Source organism: Aaosphaeria arxii (genome assembly GCF_010015735.1).
Source record: "Aaosphaeria arxii CBS 175.79 unplaced genomic scaffold BU24scaffold_10, whole genome shotgun sequence".
In the NCBI taxonomy this organism is placed as follows: Eukaryota; Fungi; Ascomycota; class Dothideomycetes; order Pleosporales; genus Aaosphaeria; species Aaosphaeria arxii.
Window position 1 is genome coordinate 264,429 of NW_022983483.1, and position 19,828 is coordinate 284,256.

The window sequence follows — 19,828 nt, forward strand, 5'->3', positions numbered from 1 at the left end:
GATAATTCAAATTGCCTGACTTGTTCAAGTGCTTCATGCACACTACTATATTATGCTCAAAATGGCGTTGGGTATTCGTATTCGATATAATCGCCTACATCATTGCGAATCACATGCGAAGTACACATATGACAGCCAGAGGAGTTATTAGAGTTGCGTAAAATCTAGCAGGAGGTCATCAGCAACAATGCATGGGTGAACATATAGTCAATCAACGGTGTTCGGATAGTTATGTATTTAGTGCCTCAATGACTCTACATTTTTTCAAATACCTGATCTCCGGACGAGCCCTCTCTGACTCTTCGTTCAAACTCCGGGCTATCCAGCTCATCCTTCAGGCTCTCAAGAAGAATACTTGCTTCCGCCTCAGCCCCTGCCATCAAATCAAAGCTTTCCTCGCTGCCAGTCTCCGTGATATCTTTCTTCTCAAAAACATCTTCTCCGCCATCCCACCATCGTGCTTGTTGGCCGATCCAATCAGCGCCACCTGTGCTACGATCGCGGCGCACGACTTCCTTCTCCTCCAATGGAAATATGGGTAGCTCTGATCGAGGAGGCAGGATTGTGCGTCTATGCCAAGCGCCTAAGAACATGCCGTCAGGGTCGACTTCGTTTCGGACGCGAAGGAAATCGTCGAGATCGGTATCGTAAACAGATGATAGATAACGATGGTCGACCGATTGGAAGTTCTTAGCCCAGTGTGGTCGCCCGCCCATCTCTTTCATTAGGTGTTCGAAAGCTTCATAGTACCTCTCTCGGCATGGAGGGTTCTGTCCATATGGGCGGTATAGGGTTGCGTTGAGGTATAGCGAAGGTGTATCGGCAAAGGAGGTGTCTAGATAGGGGCGCGTGCCACTCGCGTTGGGTCGAGCAACCCTAACTTCGATTGGCGAATGCACATACAACCCCTTAGGGCTGAACGGGATAGCGGAGCCTCGCTCATCCCCATGTAACCAGTTGGTCAAGCGAGTGAGAGCCTCGGGGCCTTTAGACAATGGAATGCTCCACTCATTCACGAACTGCGAATAGAGGCAATTCATGAGCAAACCGGTGCGCTGTTCCTCAACGGCGGACATGGTATAGCCGTCTTTGAATCCATACTGCATTCCGAAGACGAACCACTCAACCCAAGGCAAAACACGGGGAACATATTGCGAAATCCAGAGGAGTATATGGTAGGAGTGATAGCCCATGGCCCCCCCATACCAGTTATACTCAGGTTTCCGGAGTGGTTTCGTTGAAGCGGAAGCACGCCATACAATGGCACGACGCATATATGGTAGCCACCAAACACGCACAAACTCATCCGATGTCCAGAGCCCATTCTCCCACTTTGCAAGCACATCTTCAATTGGCAGGATTGTCTGAACCCATTCAATATCAGAATGCTCCCTCAACTGGTATTCAACCTCTACAATGATGCCTAACGCACCAAGAGAGACGAGGGCGGCGCGAAAGAGGTCGGGCGACTGGGTCGGTGAACATTTTACAGACTGTCCATTAGAGAGAACTATACGTAGGCTGACAATAGACTCGGAGATGAGGCCATGGGACAATGAACTCCCATGAGTAGCCGTAGCTATAGCACCCGCGATCGACTGATCGTCGATAGAACCGAGTGATGGCATCGTGAGTCCATGCTCTTTCGCCGCTAAATTTAGATTGTGCATCCTTATTCCAGCCTCAACTGTCATTGTCTTTCTTTCTCTGTCCACCTTCAACACCTTGTTGTAGTCGTCCAGATTTACCATCCATGCCGAGGTGCATGTGAGATCAGAGGGCGAGTGACCACAGCCAACCGTGACTACACGACGACGCATACGTCGAGCAAGCGTTACTACTTTCTGGATCTCTTGGAGGGTTTGTGGGCGAATATATAGCTCTGGGCGAGAATGGAAGGTACGCGCCCATGTGTGATGGACGTGGGAGAGCGACGCTCGAAAAGCGACATCGGGGTCGAGCTTTTCTAGCTCTATGGCGAAGCGCGCAGGCATGTCGAGAGGATTCGAAGCGGCGGTCATGGTGAACACTCAAAAAATGCGAAATAAAATTGAAGAGGATCTGTGCAGAGTTATATGTGTTATTATAGACAAATCAAAGATGTCTATATGACGTTGATACCCCGCGGCTGCGGTAGGGTGTCGGCACGGGTCTAGAGCAGGGTCTATTTGTTCAAAGGATCCGAACAATGAAGTATCGCAGCCAGAAGATGTATTTTCCAGAGGTGCCAGGTAGGTAGGCCATGGCGTGAATGTGAGGTTGAAGAAACATGGTGGGGTTCAAGCGGTGAAAGGTGCTATGGTGCCATTCGTATCTCATACAAACTACAAAAGAGGACTAGCGCTTAATAGAGTCTAGATGCATAGAATCTCCCGTCTCCACACTGATGATCGATCTACGATAACAATGATCGTTATTAGTGCACACCTTCAAGGCTTCAACACCCTGGGCTGATGACTAGTATTTACTTCTTTGGAGATGGAACCGTGCATAGCACATTCCTACAGCCAGTGGACTTTGGTAGGACCTCGAGACTACGCAAAATCACACACGAGACGTTAGTACAAGAACACACCATGTTTGTCTGAGCAAACCTGCTTTCATAAATGAAAACACTCTGGCAATCTTACTTCTTGTGATTCCACTGAGATGTTGAATAACTCCCGTACCATGCTTCTTCCAGAGGGTCTTCACTTTCGGCAAGATCTTACAGCTACGAGCTTCTTAAGGCTGACAAGTAAATGAACGTATCTAGCTAGCTCTCCCATAAGGCTCAAAGCTTCATGCTAATGCAGAAAATGCGTTTGCAGGAAAAGGTGCATAACATAGGCTGCTATAAGGTAGGTAGCTATGTATAGTTTCCAGAACGTAAGGGATTCGTATAAGCACAGCTATAGGACAAACAAGTAAGTAAATCAGCTAATCAGAAAGGGAAGAGAGGGCAGAGTAGGAATAGCTATATAGCTCTAGTCATTTCACACTAGAAAACCTAGAAGCAGATCCTGATCTTGAAATCAAAGCTGCAGCGGCGAGATCGACCAACAGCTACCAAAGACTGCTACAGTAATACCCGGTATAACAAGTGTTCAAACTCCCGGCAACTTTAGCCTCTTGCTTACCATCGCGGCACCAATCGCGATTACAGGAATTATGGCTGGATGGAATTCGCTCCAAGTGCCTATGAATAAAACCATCAGAACATAATCCTCTGATGTCCTACCAATCCAACAATAGACAGCCACCGCAGTTGATATTACCAGTGCTGCATATGAGATAGTTATGCCTTCGTAGTAAAGTGCCCTGCCATGCTCGTTCTTCGGTATCGTGTCTGCCGTGATGTTGAATCTTGCTAACCGAGCGACACCGCAGAGTACATAGAATATCAACACAGTCTGATCTACCGGCGTGCGAAATCCAACAGAGTACAGCATTATAACTGGAGCAACACCGAATGTAATCTATAAAAGTATAAGAATATGGGTGGGACTGCTACTAAATAGAAACAGAAACTAAAGGGAAAGAGGCATACCAGATCTGGCAGACTATCAAGCTGTTTACCCATTTCAGAACATTCATCCCTCCACACCGCAACCAACCCGTCGAGGCGGTCGAATTCGTAGCTGAGGTATATAAACACGTGGGCGGTAATGATAGATTGTTGAAAAGAACAAAAGATTGACAAAACTATATCTGCGTGAGCTACCTCATAATTATTTGGATTTTTGTTTGTACCCCCACAAATCGCTGGAATTGTAATGTTAGTTTTGTCTGAATCGCACGGAGTAGAGTCTTGGCGATATTATAGTGTTTAAATACCATTTCCAAACATTATATAGTCGGCGACTCGTAGGTTTCTACGTTAAATCGATTGTTAATTATGCGATGACCAATACAAAGGAAGTCATAAGCCTGATCAAATCGAACTTCGTTTCTTGAGTGACAGCTATTTTATCGTGTCGCTAGGATCAGAAGATAAGAGATATTGGTGTAGAACGAAACTAATTATTCTATCTGTCTCACGCTCAACGCTTTGCTTTATACCGAGAAAGGAGTTCAGAGATTTGCTGTCGGACTAGTACATGCCGATCCTGGTCCTCTTGATTGTCAAACCTGCAGGGAGTACGAGGTATTACTGTGCTTGCAGCTACAAAAGAAAGCGGTCAGCATGACGTGCTATCTAGACGATCAGCCAAGCATAGTACAGCACATTCAGTATACGCACATGCCTGATCCCGTCACAGTCACTCGGTATCAGTATTGAATGTCAGTATCGAGGGGTAATACTATATTAATCGGCCCTGGCGACTCTGCATACAGCTTATAGCATCTTGTTACTTGGCAATGACTTATCAAAAAATCGAGTTGTTGATGGGGATTTTCTCACCCCGGGAATACCATTAAAGGTGTTAGCTACTTTACTGTATGATTTCACATAATTTCCTCTCAATTTCCCAAAGCAAAACACGGAAAGACTAAAGCACTCATGTTAAACGATCGTTGAATTAGCGTTATGATAGACTGAATTGAGCTATACTGATCTGACGTGGCCGGCAACTTCCTGTACCGTTCTATTGGCTATTGAATGTGTAACACGAAGTGGATAGTGGTATTAGAATGCCTCGCCTGCGTCTATAGAGTCCATCTTTAGCCAAGTGCGGTGAAAGAAAAACCCGAATTCCGGTTATCGTTTCCTAAATCTCCTTTAAATCCTATCCATTCTCGTTGCGCTTCAGTTTAAGATCTTCAAATAATACGCACCTCATAAAGTAATCATGGAGAAGACAGAGATATCTTTCAAAAGCTATCTCCAGATGGCCTACAACGAGATTGGCCTGACTTCGGAAACTGATCTCGGTGCGATCCAGGCGTTGACTGGCACTTTACAATCCGACAACGAAAATCTTCTTCTCGTGTACGCGGGCTCGTTTAATCCTCCACACCGGGGCCACATTAATGCTCTTCTATCGGGCCTAAGACCAGAGGTAGCGGCAGTTGCCATCATCATCCTCCCCAGTGAAGACTGGCACTTGAGGAACAAAATATCGAAAAACTGTCCCGAATTCTTCCTTCCACAAATCCGAAGAGCGGAGCTTTGGGGTGCCATTTCTTCAGTAACGAAAGAGAGAGTGTGGGTGTGGACTGCCACCTGGTATCCCTTCAAGCCAGTCACCGAGGCTTTACTTCGGTTGACAAGCGCAGACGGATTCAAGTTGTCGATTGCTCGATTGGTTGGTCCGGATAACTTGGATATCGAAGATCCTTTAAACATCATGCCAATTGCATTTCCTGGCGCTATGTTCACCAACAGAGCCAGGCATATCGCTTCTCACTTTCTTTCAAATGGGCAGCCGGTGGTGTGGAACGGATTCGGAGAATGGTCACGCACTACGCGTAGTTATGGCGACAGTCAGTATATACAGTGCATCTGGAGTATACCTTCCTAATATAGCTAACCTCTCTCTGCTAGGTGACGGAGAAGTTGGTGAAGCCGGGGTCGTGCTGTGGACATGCACAGGTACTAGTGACAGTGATCCTCCAAAGCGGGGTTACTACCTAAAATACTCGAAGCCTGTTACTGAAGACATCAGCTCAACAAAGTTGCGGCAGACATTGATCCGAGATCACAATCTGGATGAAGAGACTCTCAGTAAGCTAAGTCTCTCGGCTCTTTTGGAGCTTTTGGAACCAGTTCTACGAGAAAATTGAAAGCGACATGCGTGATTTTGTGAAAGTACACTCTTCCGATCATAACGGCATGTTTTTATCTTGAAGATTGACTGAGAGGTCAAGAACATGTATGAAGTTCAGGTAGCATATAGTAGCTTTTAAATGTTGAGAGCTCTAGAGGAAGACAATCAATGAGAGGTTTGATCTTGCACACAAAGTAGCATATTCAAATGAAAATTATATTCGTTCGAGACTTGAGAGGTCGTCTGAGTGCTATTAGCATCAAGGATTATTGCTCGTTTAGCTTGCAACGAGGTTACAACTAGCCTAAGTCGCTTTCCACGTCCTGCACGTCGCAATTGCCAAAATCAGACCAGGTTTTTCAGGGAGATAAGGCGCAATATAAGACCCCGTCACCGATGGGTCGATCTGAGGATCACACTTATCTATCCCTTCAATTAGACCATATTTCTCGCATAGATAACATATGTTGTTGTAGGCACTATGAAATAAAGATTGCCAGTCAGTCATATCTGGGAACGAGCAGCAAGCTTATAACAAGGGTCCAGAGAGATATCAATCTTACCTTCTTCGCAATGAAGTTCCTAGATGGCCAACGGAATAGTTGATGTCGTTTTTCAGGCTGTAAAGTCTGTTTCGGTTATCGAACTCCGCAACGGGCTCTGCTCGCGATAATTGCTGAGATAATGCTCAAGGTATTCTTTGGAACGAAAGACTGAACTGAATTGGCATCTCCAGATTCCCAGTTCTACTTTATTAGGGTTCAGTAACCATCTTGTAGTTCGATTGAATTCAATACATACTCTCATTGTGACCGTAGTACGACCCAGCGTCGAATAAGATGCTTTTACCATTCTGCACATTAATACCCATATTTCCTTCCCAGAGGTCACCGTGTATGATAGCAGGCTCTAGCTTTCTGTCTCCAGCCTGGAGAGCGCCGAGCAGCCTGGGGATAACGACATGGACAATCTGTTTAGTAGCTCGTTCCATCTCTACCCATCTACCATTAGTAGCAAGGTCTTTCTCATAGATATTCATTAACATGTTCGTGAAAAATGTCTCCCATTTATCTTGCCATTCAACGATATGGGTTACCTGCCCATCGTAGGTCTGGACATCGAAACCAAATTTACCAGTGGGCGACCTACTGATTCGATGGAGCTGCGCGAGTCGCTTTGTGAATTCCGCCGGGTCCGGGGCCACTGTGACATCCATATTAACGAACTCGCATAGGTAAAAGTACGTAGGAGGACCTGGAGCCTTGAATTTGCCAAATGCGATCGGCGTGGGTAAGAAGTCGTTCATGAGGCCGTAGATAATCTGTGAAGATTCGAATTCTCCGCTCAACATCGTCATGCCGTGATCCTCAAATGCAATCTAGCGGAGCATTAGGGTAAATCCTCGTCGAGCACCATGTCCTCTGTGAGACTTCCTAGCTATGGAGATCCATATTTGTACCCTACGTCTGGAAGAGCCGAGCCAAATATTCTAAGAAGTATGTGTAAGAACATATGGGAGAGAAATAAAGGACTTCTCCTGGTCTTGTTCTCTCAGCTGTTTGGGGCGTTGATGAACGCTGCCACAAGGCTTCTGGGGGTGGGGGAAAACGGGACGCATCCCCTGCAGATCCTTTTTGCTAGAATGGGACTCAATATGATATGCTGCTGCTTGTGGATGTGGTGGAAAAGCGTGCCAGACTTTCCATCCGGTGCAATGGGGATTATAAGGCTACTTGTTGGACGTGGAATCTGTGACTTCTTTGGTACTTATGGCTTGTATTGTAAGTACGCCACACAGAATGAAGCATAGGCATACTGAACGGCTCGAATATTCACTACGATACCTCCCAATAGCGGATGCCGTAGTCATTACCTTCCTCGCCCCATCAGTAGCATCCTACGCCTGCTATCTCTTTCTCAAAGAGTCCTTCCCCCGCTCCGCTCAATATACATCTCTCGTCTCTTTTATCGGGGTCTTTCTCATCGCACGCCCAACATCTATCTTCCCCACCACCCCATCTCCATTAACCCCCAGGAACGAAACCTCTACAACATCTAGCGATTTGTTTCCAGGCCCTACATCCGCCGAACGGCTCTCGGGGGTTGCGCTAGCGTTAATCGGTGTCCTCGGCTCTGCCGCAGTCTACACAATAATCTGGTGGATAGGCCCGCGAGCACACCCTCTTATAAGCGTAAACTACTTCGCCGTCTGGAGCACGCTCGTCTCTGCCATATCCCTCTCACTCCCCATTCCGTCTTTCCCCTCTTTTGCAGCACCCGCAGATGTTCGCCAATGGACGCTGCTTATCTTCCTAGGCATCTGCGGATTCCTCACGCAATTCTTACTCACGAGCAGTCTTGCAATTGGTGGAAGATCGAATGGGGCCAGGGCTACAAATATGGTATATACCAACGTGCTGTTTGCGCTCGTGCTTGATAAGCTGGTCTTCGGACTGAACCCGGGATGGTGGAGCTTGGCAGGAAGCGGGCTTATCTTGGGCAGTGTGATTGCAGTTGCGGTGCAGAAGCAGCAGGGTGAAGAGATGAAGACCTCAGGGAGGGAGGGAATAGTGCAGGATGGAGATGCAATAGAAATAGCAGTTTTGAGGGGGAGAGGGCGTGGAGGTGAGTTCGGAACAGATGTAGAAGAGGCTCCTATGCTGAGAGAAGATGATTCTGCGGATGAGGCTGGCTCCAAGATCTGTATAAAGGCTTTAAATCGACAAGTACCCTTCAATTTCTTAGAAGAAACGTTTAGTAGCTAGTGTCTTGAAGCTTTACCCAGGAAAGAGTGCCCTAAAGGCATATCTGGTGTGTATCTCTTCTTGAGCCTACAGGTGCTTTGCTAACGCAATCCAGAGGATCTTCACTTTTAGCATATCTATAGATTATTTTATATTTATAATCGTGGCTGTTACTTCTGCTGTATCTGGTATTGGCACTGTGTATACCTCACAGTGCACGGTCCGCGGCCTCCGTCAAGCGCCTGATGGCAGTCCGCGGGCCCCGTTAAGCGCCGTTGGTCACGACAAATTGAGTGTACGGTCGATGTTTCTCTTGGTATTGATCCGAATATCCACAAGAACTTTACTATATCTGTACTCTGCACATGTCTAATGATACTGTTGCACCAACACAACACATTTTATCCGTGCGACATCCAGGGGCTTCCAAGAAAACAAAGGAACAGATCGAACTCCACGGCCCCCGTGATAGTCGTGTTGTGCAGTACTTTCACTCATGTAGTATCTGAGCCCATCTCTTGGGCCCCCAGGGCTTCCAAGACATTGCAACGCGCGGAGCCCGTACGTGGAGCACATCAAGATGTGTTAGGATCTTGAGAAAATCACTAATGGGGAATTAAAAGTCAGTTGCTGCGCATATTATAAGTATCATTAGCCTCTGGGACGAAAACAAGTTGTAAAGCAAGCGGACGCTGTTTCCTCGATACACAACGCTTGAACGGAGTGACTCGCCACCGTTCTAGGCCTTGGAAATCATGTCTGAAAAACGACAGGAGGGACCAAAATCAACCCAAGATGGCGATCGGGAAGACAGTGCCCTGAAGGCGTATCTGGTGTGTATCTCTTTTCGAGCTTACAGGTACTTTGCTAACGCGATCCAGAGGGTCTTCACTTTCGGCGCCTCTATAGATCATGTCATGTTTGTAATTGTGGCTGTTACATCTGTTGCATCTGGTGTCGGCACAGCACTTCAGAATTTGATCTTCGGTTCATTCATTACGCAAATCACAGGCTTTGCATCCGAAACAGCAGATGGAGCTGAATTCCCCAGAGCTGCCGCAAAACTCGCGTGAGTTGATATATCGATCGTCTCTCACCTCTACTAAGTTCTTATCCTCCATAGGTTGTACTTTGTCTATATAGGTATCGCAAAGTTTGCTCTCTCCTACGTATACACGTCACTGTCTACTCTAGCCGCCTATCGTATTACACGTAATATCCGACGTTCATACCTCCATGCAGCCCTGCGTCAAGAAGTTGCGTATTTCGACTTTGGAACCGGTGGTTCTATCGCAAGCCAGGCGATCTCAAATGGCCGTACCATCCAAATGGGCATTTCAGAGAAGCTTGCTATCAGCTTCCAAGGAGTCGCAGTCTTTATCGCAGCGTATACCATTGCGCTTGTAACGCAATGGAAACTTACACTCATTACACTCAGCATTGCACCCGCGATTCTGATCGTCACTGGGGTGACAGCCACCCTAGATGCCGCCGTTGAGTACAAAATCCTCGACACATACGCCGAGGCGGGTTCGTTAGCCGAAGGAATTCTCGCCAGTGCCCGTACAGTACACGCTTTTGAGCTCCGCGAAAGACTCGTCGAGAAGTTCGACCGCTTCCTGAGGCACGCACATTCATTAGGAAACAAGAAATCTCCAATCTATGGCGTACTATTCTCATTTGAGTTTTTCGTCATCTATGCTGGCTTTGCACTGGCATTCTGGCAAGGCATTCAGATGTACAGCAGAGGGGAAATCAAGAACACTGGCCAAATCTTTACGTAGGGTCTTTGAGCTACCCACACTGCCAATTTACTGACTATCATAGGGTCCTCCTTTCTGTCGTGATTGGAACAACGAGCGTTACGAGTCTCGCGCCTTATTTCATCGATTTTGGACGGGCAGGATCGGCTGCGCTCAAGCTCTTCCAACTCATCGACCGCAGCTCCGAAATTGACCCCTTTGATGAATCGGGGCTCAAACCAAAGGAAACTGTGGGTGATGTCGACATCGAAGGCATTAATTTTGCATATCCAACTCGCCCTGGCGTAACAGTGCTTGACGACTTCTCTCTGCATATCCCAGCTGGCAAAGTGACGGCCCTAGTAGTAAGAATCCTGCACGAGCCTCTAAAATTGATAAGATAGGTGTTGATACCTGGACAGGGAACAAGCGGCTCAGGAAAGAGTACGATTATTGGCCTCATTGAGCGATGGTACAACCCGAGCTCTGGTACAATCAAGCTAGATGGCGTTTCCATCGATGCATTGAACCTGAACTGGCTGCGACGAAACGTCCGCCTGGTTCAGCAAGTAAAGTACCTCCAGCCGGTGTTATGGTTTGCTTGACTAACGTTATCAATAGGAGCCTGTGTTGTTCCAGGGAACTGTCTTCCAAAATATCGCGTACGGTCTTGTCGGCACTCGGTGGGAGAGCGCATCCCAGGATGAACAAATGAGACTCGTTCAAGAGGCTGCCAAGGTTTCATTCGCCCACGATTTCATTACGGAGTTGCCGGAAGGATATCACACTTCCATTGGACAAAGAGGTAGTTTATTATCTGGAGGACAGAAACAAAGAGTCGCCATTGCCAGAAGTATTATCTCGCAGCCTAAGGTACTCCTGCTCGATGAAGCGACCAGCGCTCTAGACCCCCACGCTGAGGGTATTGTACAACGAGCCCTCGATGAGGCTTCAAAAGGACGAACTACCATTGTCATAGCACATAAGTTAGCAACCATTCGGAGAGCTGACAACATTGTAGTCATGAGCCATGGCAAGATTGTCGAACAAGGAAACCATGACGCTCTGATGCAAGGGGATGGGGCATATTCTAGACTTGTGAAGGCGCAAAACCTTTCTGTCGGCGACTCTGAGTCTTCTGCTAGCAGCGAAATATTAGCAGAATCTGTAGATGATGCTGGCGTATACGACAAGGTTGAGCCAATGACGACACTAATATCCCGCCAGATGAACGAACCGAACCCTACAACATCCAGTCTGGAACGTGGAAGTTACGCCAGCCACAAACAGATGGGACTGGTACGTGTCATTCTACGAATCATCCAGGAAACGCCTGAATTGAAATGGACCTATACTATGGTCGTTCTCGGATGTGTAGCAGCTGGTAAGTCATCCAAATACAAGTAGAGTGGAACTTAGGTCAGGCCATGACTAACCATTGTACAGCTGGTGCAAATCCTGGTCAAGCACTCCTTATGGGGAAACTTTTAGATGTCTTCACCATGCCAATTTCTGAGATGACCACTCGGAGCAACTTCCTTGCACTGATGTTTTTCGTACTGGCCCTTGGGGTTCTTGTTTGTTACTTCATCATGGGCTGGACAACGAACGTTGTTGCGCAGGTATGTTGCACTCACCCTCTTGCGATTTTGCGCTATTGACACGTAACAGACTTTGAGCCATAAGTTCCGAAGACAGTGCTTAGACGACTTCCTTCGGCAAGACCTGCAATTCTTCGACCACAGGGAAAACAATACTGGCGCCCTTGCCGGCAAATTGAGCTCTAATCCACAAAGCGTGTTAGAGTTGATGGGATTCAATATCGCTATGATTCTGATCGCCACTATCAACGTCGGCGTATGTGCGATACTTGCAATAGTGTTTACATGGAAATTTGGGCTTGTCGTCGCATTTGCTGGCTTACCACCACTTGTTGGCGCAGGTTACCTGAAAGTTCGTCTCGATTCCAAATTGGACCACACCGTCTCCGAAAACTATTCGGAAAGTGCTGCTATTGCTTCTGAGGCTGTCACCGCCATTAGAACTGTATCCTCGCTTGCCATCGAGCAGTCCGTTCTTGAACGTTATGCTACGGAGCTCAACAATGCTGTCTCATTTTCAATCCGCCCCCTTTTCACAATGACTATCCTCTTCTCTCTTACTCAATGCATTGAGTACTTCTTTCTAGCACTTGGATTTTGGTAAGCCTACCTCAGCGAATTCAATATATCTACTAATTGATCAATAAGGTACGGATGCCGCCTACTTTCAACCGGTGAAGTCACCATGTATGAGTTCTTTGTTGCTTTCATGGCCATGTTCTTCTCCGGCCAATCTGCTTCCCAAATGTTCCAATACTCAAGCAGTATGACGAAAGGAAGGAACTCTGCCAACTACCTCTTCTGGCTTCATGATGCTCGGCCTACGATCCAAGGAAACCCGGACAATATGCACTCCGCACCTAAATCTGGCGATAATGTGCTTTGCGATGATTTACGATTCGCTTATCCTCTGAGGCCCGACGCAAGAGTCCTTCGCGGAATCAGTCTGAATGTGAGTTTTTTCATCGCGAAGCCGCGATCTATAACATAGACACTAATACATAACAGATCCACAAGGGCCAATTTGTTGCCTTTGTCGGTGCCTCGGGCTGCGGCAAAAGCACCATGATTGCAATGCTCGAGCGATTCTACGACCCAACTTCTGGATCCATCCGCATTGACGGCGATGCGGTGCCTACCTTCAATCCTCGCCTCTACCGTCGCATCATTGCTTTGGTGCAACAAGAACCAGTCTTGTTTCGTGGCAGCATTCGTGAGAACATTTCTTTGGGCATCGATTCTGGAGAAGAAATCACAGATTCAGCCATCGAGGAAGCATGTCGGGCCGCTAATGCTTGGGAGTTCATTGCATCACTTCCAGAAGGGTTGAATACAGACTGTGGCAATAGCGGCACCCAGTTGTCAGGTGGACAACGTCAGCGTATCGCAATAGCCAGGGCACTCCTTCGCAATCCAAGGATTCTTCTGCTGGACGAAGCTACTAGTGCACTGGACACGGAATCCGAAAAAATTGTTCAGCGGGCATTGAGCGATGCGTCGAGCGATGGGCAGCGAATCACCATTGCGGTCGCGCACAGGTTATCAACCATTAAGGATGCACATCTCATTTGCGTATTCTATGGTGGACGCATCGTTGAGAAGGGAACTCACGCGCAACTAGTTGCGAAGGGTGGAATGTATAAGCAAATGTGCGAGGCGCAGAACTTGGAGTAAATCAAACTGTCCGATCTAGGGTTTCTTTTGTTCATCTTAACCATATTTCTTTTGGAATATTAATCACACATAGATTAGAGCTTTTGCTTCTACCTTTGTCCATTCACCAACGAGCTGGCCTCGTAGCCCAATGTTGGAAAGGCTATCATACTACATAATATACAACAAACTACGGTATTTTCCAGAGCCAGTTTCATCTTCTATATCTGGGATCCCTATCTTGTCTGCCTTGCGCTTAGGGGTGGTGTAAGGTCCTCAGCGCAGCTCCGTATCAGCTGCGCGATCCCTGCCTAGCTACTAGTACTCTAAGCAGTGATTCATTCAGTCACCTTTGCATTATTTCGGGGTTGCTGCATCAGTGAATATCCCGTATTTTGCTGCCTGAGCTCTTTGCTGCTGTCTCTACCCCCAGACTTAAGATCGCATTGCGTATTTCGTATTTCACCCATCGTTCTTGGGTCCTTGGATAGCCTCTAACAAATGGCAGAGATACTCCGTATATGAGAATAAGTAATGCGTCTGACCAGCATTGGCATTTATTGCCTAGGGGTCTATCTCCCTAGAGTCTGCCTCGTGGTGTCTGAAATCTGGATGATGCTTCTAGGGAGTTGCAGTATTTATAGCTAGCGCGTCACCTATTCTTGAACTGGTAAACTGAAGCGCGGGCCATTGCGCGTCCACAACATAGTGCTGCCGCTCAAAGCGCTAGTATACTCATTGTATACAGACATGGCGGAAAAAGCAACCAGCATACAAACATAGGGACGAAACCATGACGAAAAATGAAGTCATTCACAAATGAGAAGAAGTATTGTACATTCAAACGATTCCCAAATTGTCCAGTCCCAGAAATTGGTGATTTCTACTCAGGCCTATTTACATGTGAGATCTTTATGACTAGCACTTTCCTTTCAGCATCTGTAACGTTACGAAAGAATTATGCCTTGGGTCGTGCGACCAAGTTGTTGTTTCCACCTCCCAGCACCTGACCATAACCAGGGCTTTGCTGTTCCTCGTCACGCGGACTCGCCAACTGTGCCTTGCTTCGAGCCATGCAGTAGATCCTATAGGCGCCATAGAGTTGCGTGGAGATCCAGAGGGAGAACACTAGAGGAAGGAGAATACGGCATGATAGACCCCAACGAGACCACGAGCGCTTGAGAAGCCAGATAGTGATTGCGGTTTCAGTAGTTGCACCCAACATGACCCAGACGCAGCAAGCGTACGCCATTCGGGACAATAACCGATGATCGTTGCATTTGACACGCCAGATTATCATGAACGTGTACAGAGGTAGCTCAACAATCACATCGAAAGCACCTGTAATGAGACATAATGAGTCAGCTCTGGATTATCTCCCTACCATGCTCAAGTCCTTTTAAACTCACTACCGCTGGACGAACAATAGTGAGGAATGGGAGGAATGATATAGAAAAGCGCACTTACCCCACACCATGCACATATAGAACTCCAAGATTGCTTCTGGATGCTTGCGCAAATCTCCAAAAAGAGCCAGGGCGGTCTGGATGACTATCAACAGGCCGGCGTGATGTGCGATGCTGATGGCACTGGCAAATCTAGTCCGGAAACACACTTCGAAGAGGTAATAGGCGCTGTAGATTTGTGAAAGGACTAACATATAGTCGCCGTAGGTGGTGTTTTCGAAGAGCATAGAAGAAAGTCGAACATCGCGAAGGAGGAATCTGAAGACTGGATAGGCGCCAAAGATGATGAGCAATGCCATGATGAACACACCAATGTGCAAATAAGTAAAAGAGCGGCGACGTCTCTCGTTGTTGCCGTTGGACAACTTTTCCCAGATAGCTGGATACATTCTTGCTAATAACCATCGTTCTAAAAAGTTGGAGAACAGAACAATAGCGAGAATGGCACAACAGAGAATTAGGGCTGCGCGATGGAGAAGGGTTGAGAGAGCCTCATTCTTGATGTGAGCAATCTTTGGCTCCATGGTTAGTTGCGCTCTTGATCAATCTGTATCCCGATAATAGTAGATGATGCATTGTGAGTTGTCGTGTTGGTCAAAGATAAGTAAAATAGATATGCACTGACATACTATGAACTGTATGAATTGTAGATTTTACAGACCAACTAATGGCCTCTAAGCCACACGCGTGGCTCAACTAGCGTTGCTCCACTGAAATTACACTTACGGATTGCGTGGACACCGGGGTTTTCAGGCATTCATAGAGAGACGAGGACGAATTCTAATTGCATGAACTACCTGGTGACTCAACATGAAGCCCGCTGTAGCTCCTCTTGAACTGTTTATGGTCCAGCCTCTTGCTTGTAGTGTAAGGAATGTGGGACGAGGAAGGTAGGGCGAGATTCTCGATCCACAAGCCATCACTTAAATCTTGAAGACTGAATTCGATAAGAGCAATTCAAGATTTTGCATGTGTAACAAGACCATGTTGGACTGTGAACGTCCCGAAACATAGCAATTTTTACGGCCAAATCCCGTACGGCAATACCGCCTACTACAGAGGCTACTCTTTTGGGAAATTAGAGCATCCAGGAACGCTCTGGAGACGGGCGCTAAACCGAGCCTAGTTGGTAATCGTACACAACGGCGTAAAAGCTAATTGCCTGCTTCCCTTACCGCTGTGCTTAACTCGATCGAGGAAATGGCTAACAGGATATCCTACAAAGCTGTACCGATATGGAATCAAACAAGCACTAGACGAAAGAAGGAAGCTGCTGCAGCACATACAGTGCAGCGAACAAGGGATAACAGAAGCGAGGAACTCTTAAAATCAAACCTAGGACGTACGTAATCATTGTTGAACAGGATGGAGACATTTCTCCTTTGCCGACAATCATGTAAGAGATTACTGTCTGATCATTTGATTTTCACATGCGTGTTAACGGGCCTACGAATTCGGCATTCATAGTCATAGGCAAATTGTTTCCTTTGTAACATAGCATCCAGCACATGCTTGACAAACAAAACACGACCCAATGAGGCATTATTGGATAAATTACTTATTCTACGGTTGAACTTTCAAAGTTGTCCATTGGGAACATTACATTGTTTGTAAACACGAAACCGCTTGTTAAATGGGTGTTGAAGTAACGCTATTTGCTGCCCTCGAAGGATATATCATTTTCTATTTTCTCTGTTCTTCCGGTTAGGTGCATTCAGAGGATTGTTGCTGTGGTTCATACAATGGTGACAGAATTGTACCTAAACGGGCTGTCAGAACCCTATTCTTTTCTGCTCTTTGTGCATTATGATTCTCATTTAGTCCTGTCGTAGAGAAACTGCCTAATAACGCAGTTAGTATATACTATGGCCTAACCTAGATTTTGTCTCTAAACTAAGCTTCATCTTACCCTGGCTGTCCCTTGGGAGCCCACCAATGTGTGGTTTGCGGTCGTTTCCGATCAATCGATATTCAAAGGCAGAAGAAGCAGAACCATAGCAGAACGGGCACGAATTGGACTTCTCTTCCCAGCCCTGGAGTGCTAGCTGCTGGCAATTTGCGAAGTTCTGATCACCTGAACAGCGTCGTATCATGGAATACCACCGGTGCTGGCATGGCTTCAGTGAGACGTAGAGTTTGTGTAAGCACATATAGAAGTGCTGAAATTCAATCTTGTTAAAATGCTTGCTTAAGAACCATACAAAATAGAGTATATAAAGGGTAGTACACACATGATATCATAGACAGCTTGACCATCAAAACAACGATATGCCTCGCATGTTCTTTAGCCCGCGCTTCTTCATACCTTTTTGATAGCATTGAACTGCGCCTCATTATTCACGTAGAAACTGTGGCTTAGTGCGGGCTGCAGCACGCGCTGTGTTGTGTTCCAGAAGCTGCGGGATCTAGGTATGGGCTCTGCGGGCTCCGTGGGACCCGAGATCGTGGATGTCCAAGAGCAGTAATGCTGCAAGCTTGCTTGAGCTTAGCCATGCTTGTTTGACTAGAAAATACTTTGGCCATGCCGAAATCCGGCTGAGCTCAACAATTAATTTGGGCGCACTTGCTTTCCTAGCTTGGTATACAGTATACTAGCATGTCTAGGGTTATAGGTCCAATCTCTATCACAACCTCACAATGGGGTGCGACAATGACGAATGGGCTAAATCCGCCCCCTCAAGGAGTCATGTTTGGAGTGTGGTGAGAGCTAACTCCAGCCATCCTATGACAATGTTTTGCCTACTTTAACTTTATCAATCCCGTGGTATCCGGAGAAGCCTTTTAAAGATGACATGAAAACCGCCTGCCCAAGCATAACAACAAGCCTAATCCCATTACTTCATTAATTCGAATTCTTTTGACAATGGATGCTGCTGCGAAAATGAAACAGCACAAGACGCTCACTTCAGTGAAAAGTCCAGGGAACAACAGTGTATCGAACGCACGACGCGACTTCTTTGATGACCTAGGGAGTCAATTAAAGGCCATGCTGAAGGCAACTCACATCCAAAGAAATGTTTCGAGTCCAGTACCTGTACAGTCCCATTCAAGTCTCAAGAGTATGGGCATGTCGGAAGTCAATTTCGCCACGATCGTTCTCGGCATCGCTACGCAACAAATCATGAGCTATGCGCTACCTAGGACAACACAGATGGATGAGAAAGAACCCCGAAACGCCCTGCCTACGTACACAACCTCGATACCGCCGCCTCCCTACTGTTTGCGACCTTCTCCCGAGGTTCCCAGCAGCCGAGCATCCCTCGAGAGTCTGCTCTCACGATATAGCCAGGTAGCACACATGGTCTTGACTGATGCGAGCTACGCCGTCTTTATAACCAGGGAAGTACCTGGTGCCATCTGTTATAAAGTACATAACGATTTGGCGGTAATCTGTGGGGATCCATTATGCGAGCCATACCTCTTCGACAGTGTACTACGAGAGTTCCAGCTGGAAACCGGCAGGTCGACGCGACAAATGGCATTTTTGGGCATGAGCGAGACGTTCAAGCAGTTCGCTATTGACAAACAATGGGTTTCAATCAACTTTGGCATCGAAAGGACATTGAATCCTGTAACCAACCCAATCCTATCTGGGGCTTGCAGTAAACGCATCTACGCGCAGGCAAGACAACTTCTCGACCCACAAAGAGGAGGATTGGAGCTTGCGATGTACGACCCAGCTCATGAGCAGAATGATCAGCTCGAGTCCGCTATCATGGATATATATAACCAGTGGCATCTATCGCGGGAAGACTCTTCAAAGGTTCAATCATACCTCACGTTGTTCGACTTCCGTTCCTATCCCGGCGAGATTTTTTACATCTACATCAAGGACAAGGACGGAAGAATTCATGGATTTGGAGGCCTACGAAAACTTGGAAAGAACCAAGGGTATCATCTTGACCCTTGCGTCGAAGCTGTTGATGCACAGCGGGGAACGGCAGACTTGATTGTCGTAGCGTCGATGTCACTTCTCAAGACCTTGGGTATTGGTTGTTTAAGCCTAGGCTACGAGCCCGTGGCCGATATAAACAATATGACCGGAACATCAAAGTTGACAAGTCAAGTCTTGGGGACTTTGTATCAACGACTCAACGACTCACTCCAACTGGAGGGCAAACGCAAGCATAATGATCGATTCAAGCCAGACGACGCGCAAAACGCTAACCTCTATTTGGTATTTCCGACAAAGAGACTGCCCCGGCTACAGCAGCTTCTTGCAGTGCTAGCAACAGTGCATTTGGATATCCAGAATTCCCGGGGGATTGCTTCGGCCCTTGGGTTTAGATTTCCTTAAGGGTGCTGAGTCGGATACTGCTGTGTTGTCTGGGACATCTGTAGGAGCGACGATCATGCTCAAAGAGTTAGTTGCCATTGTCTTCGCGTCGTGTGTATTATATCTCTTCTAAGCCCTCCACATTTCTTGCTCAATTCCCCTGTATATTTATGTTTCTAAAAAGATTAGAGAGTATGAAAGCAAAATTGCAATGGAATCAGTTATCATTGATACAACGGCTTTTTTCTCTTGATCACGAGCCACAAGCTCTACATTGGTACTGGGTATCTCGGCAATGAACCTGGGCCGCCGTAGTATTGATAACATTGCAGTAGCCAAGGCGGCAGGCAGCCTGTTGATGGGCAAATACTAGCAAGAATGCATGGCTATCACAAATCCTGCAAAGTCAGGTGATAGTTCAGTTTTCGTTCTTTTCCGTGTCGTAACTATACGATCCAATCAAAGCCATCAAAAACGCGCATAATGCGAGGCCCACTATTTTGAAGTCGGCGTTAGTTCTGCGGAGTGCGGAGTACTCTACACACCCACCACCATAGCCAGTAACCAGAGCTTGTTAGAAGAAGTAATGCACCCTTTATGCTACAGCTTCAAAGCAAGGGCACCCGAGAGCAAAGTATTGACGTTAAGGACGAGTT

General features: G+C 46.9%; 9 protein-coding genes across 9 annotated transcripts; 4 read left to right on the forward strand and 5 right to left on the reverse strand.

The window, feature by feature from the left end:
- Positions 1-211: 211 nt before the first annotated feature.
- BU24DRAFT_427003 (L-gulonolactone/D-arabinono-1,4-lactone oxidase) lies at positions 212-2,269 on the reverse strand. The gene has a single exon (XM_033529114.1). The coding sequence runs from the start codon at positions 2,019-2,021 to the stop codon at positions 255-257; it is 1,767 nt and encodes a 588-aa protein (XP_033379139.1). The 5' UTR covers positions 2,022-2,269; the 3' UTR covers positions 212-254.
- An 817-nt stretch (positions 2,270-3,086) lies between these two features.
- Positions 3,087-3,634, reverse strand: BU24DRAFT_355217 (CDP-diacylglycerol-serine O-phosphatidyltransferase; the record flags this gene model as incomplete). The annotated part of the gene is made up of 2 exons (XM_033523843.1): positions 3,087-3,458; positions 3,530-3,634. Coding segments are annotated over 2 exons (477 nt in total), but the record flags the coding sequence as incomplete, so codon positions are not given.
- Positions 3,635-4,772: 1,138 nt separating this feature from the next.
- BU24DRAFT_495998 (uncharacterized protein) lies at positions 4,773-5,706 on the forward strand (the record flags this gene model as incomplete). The annotated part of the gene is made up of 2 exons (XM_033534168.1): positions 4,773-5,406; positions 5,468-5,706. The coding sequence occupies 2 exons, from the start codon at positions 4,773-4,775 to the stop codon at positions 5,704-5,706; spliced, it is 873 nt and encodes a 290-aa protein (XP_033379141.1).
- A 255-nt stretch (positions 5,707-5,961) lies between these two features.
- Positions 5,962-7,200, reverse strand: BU24DRAFT_471866 (uncharacterized protein). Its single transcript, XM_033532717.1, has 3 exons — positions 6,492-7,200; positions 6,254-6,439; positions 5,962-6,169 (listed from the first exon to the last, which is right to left on the reverse strand). The coding sequence occupies exons 1-2, from the start codon at positions 7,045-7,047 to the stop codon at positions 6,306-6,308; spliced, it is 690 nt and encodes a 229-aa protein (XP_033379142.1). The 5' UTR covers positions 7,048-7,200; the 3' UTR covers positions 5,962-6,169; positions 6,254-6,305.
- Positions 7,201-7,463: 263 nt separating this feature from the next.
- BU24DRAFT_427004 (uncharacterized protein) lies at positions 7,464-8,551 on the forward strand. The gene has a single exon (XM_033529115.1). The coding sequence runs from the start codon at positions 7,490-7,492 to the stop codon at positions 8,453-8,455; it is 966 nt and encodes a 321-aa protein (XP_033379143.1). The 5' UTR covers positions 7,464-7,489; the 3' UTR covers positions 8,456-8,551.
- A 221-nt stretch (positions 8,552-8,772) lies between these two features.
- On the forward strand, positions 8,773-13,612 carry BU24DRAFT_427005 (P-loop containing nucleoside triphosphate hydrolase protein). Its single transcript, XM_033529116.1, is given in 11 exon segments — positions 8,773-9,040; positions 9,058-9,267; positions 9,316-9,503; positions 9,558-10,214; positions 10,262-10,541; positions 10,599-10,745; positions 10,798-11,560; positions 11,623-11,798; positions 11,848-12,377; positions 12,426-12,729; positions 12,786-13,612. The coding sequence occupies 10 exon segments, from the start codon at positions 9,190-9,192 to the stop codon at positions 13,449-13,451; spliced, it is 3,789 nt and encodes a 1,262-aa protein (XP_033379144.1). The 5' UTR covers positions 8,773-9,040; positions 9,058-9,189; the 3' UTR covers positions 13,452-13,612.
- Positions 13,613-14,031: 419 nt separating this feature from the next.
- BU24DRAFT_427006 (uncharacterized protein) lies at positions 14,032-15,504 on the reverse strand. Its single transcript, XM_033529117.1, has 2 exons — positions 14,898-15,504; positions 14,032-14,771 (listed from the first exon to the last, which is right to left on the reverse strand). The coding sequence occupies exons 1-2, from the start codon at positions 15,418-15,420 to the stop codon at positions 14,389-14,391; spliced, it is 906 nt and encodes a 301-aa protein (XP_033379145.1). The 5' UTR covers positions 15,421-15,504; the 3' UTR covers positions 14,032-14,388.
- A 951-nt stretch (positions 15,505-16,455) lies between these two features.
- BU24DRAFT_46326 (uncharacterized protein) lies at positions 16,456-17,161 on the reverse strand. The gene is made up of 4 exons (XM_033532101.1): positions 17,128-17,161; positions 16,806-17,067; positions 16,657-16,737; positions 16,456-16,588 (listed from the first exon to the last, which is right to left on the reverse strand). The coding sequence occupies exons 2-4, from the start codon at positions 17,044-17,046 to the stop codon at positions 16,548-16,550; spliced, it is 363 nt and encodes a 120-aa protein (XP_033379146.1). The 5' UTR covers positions 17,047-17,067; positions 17,128-17,161; the 3' UTR covers positions 16,456-16,547.
- Positions 17,162-17,625: 464 nt separating this feature from the next.
- On the forward strand, positions 17,626-19,267 carry BU24DRAFT_46343 (uncharacterized protein). The gene has a single exon (XM_033532119.1). It carries the CDS (start codon positions 17,760-17,762, stop codon positions 19,191-19,193), a length of 1,434 nt encoding a protein of 477 aa, XP_033379147.1. The 5' UTR covers positions 17,626-17,759; the 3' UTR covers positions 19,194-19,267.
- The last annotated feature ends 561 nt before the right edge of the window (positions 19,268-19,828 follow it).

What these genes read in the sequence shown, in the direction of transcription:
- BU24DRAFT_427005 (XM_033529116.1), top strand. Translation starts at nt 9,190, where the DNA reads ATGTCTGAAAAACGACAGGAGGGACCAAAATCAACCCAAGATGGCGAT. An exon ending in AACACTGGCCAAATCTTTAC is followed by an intron (nt 10,215 to 10,261) that starts GTAGGGTCTTTG and finishes TGACTATCATAG; the next exon opens with GGTCCTCCTTTCTGTCGTGA. An exon ending in CAACGAACGTTGTTGCGCAG is followed by an intron (nt 11,799 to 11,847) that starts GTATGTTGCACT and finishes GACACGTAACAG; the next exon opens with ACTTTGAGCCATAAGTTCCG.
- BU24DRAFT_427003 (XM_033529114.1), bottom strand. Translation starts at nt 2,021, where the DNA reads ATGACCGCCGCTTCGAATCCTCTCGACATGCCTGCGCGCTTCGCCATA.
- BU24DRAFT_427004 (XM_033529115.1), top strand. Translation starts at nt 7,490, where the DNA reads ATGAAGCATAGGCATACTGAACGGCTCGAATATTCACTACGATACCTC.
- BU24DRAFT_427006 (XM_033529117.1), bottom strand. Translation starts at nt 15,420, where the DNA reads ATGGAGCCAAAGATTGCTCACATCAAGAATGAGGCTCTCTCAACCCTT. An exon ending in CTATATGTGCATGGTGTGGG is followed by an intron (nt 14,772 to 14,897) that starts GTAAGTGCGCTT and finishes GTCTCATTACAG; the next exon opens with GTGCTTTCGATGTGATTGTT.
- BU24DRAFT_46343 (XM_033532119.1), top strand. Translation starts at nt 17,760, where the DNA reads ATGGATGCTGCTGCGAAAATGAAACAGCACAAGACGCTCACTTCAGTG.
- BU24DRAFT_471866 (XM_033532717.1), bottom strand. Translation starts at nt 7,047, where the DNA reads ATGACGATGTTGAGCGGAGAATTCGAATCTTCACAGATTATCTACGGC. An exon ending in GTACTACGGTCACAATGAGA is followed by an intron (nt 6,440 to 6,491) that starts GTATGTATTGAA and finishes ACCCTAATAAAG; the next exon opens with TAGAACTGGGAATCTGGAGA.
- BU24DRAFT_46326 (XM_033532101.1), bottom strand. Translation starts at nt 17,046, where the DNA reads ATGTGCTTACACAAACTCTACGTCTCACTGAAGCCATGCCAGCACCGG. An exon ending in GCTCCCAAGGGACAGCCAGG is followed by an intron (nt 16,738 to 16,805) that starts GTAAGATGAAGC and finishes CTGCGTTATTAG; the next exon opens with GCAGTTTCTCTACGACAGGA. An exon ending in GGTTCTGACAGCCCGTTTAG is followed by an intron (nt 16,589 to 16,656) that starts GTACAATTCTGT and finishes CCGGAAGAACAG; the next exon opens with AGAAAATAGAAAATGATATA.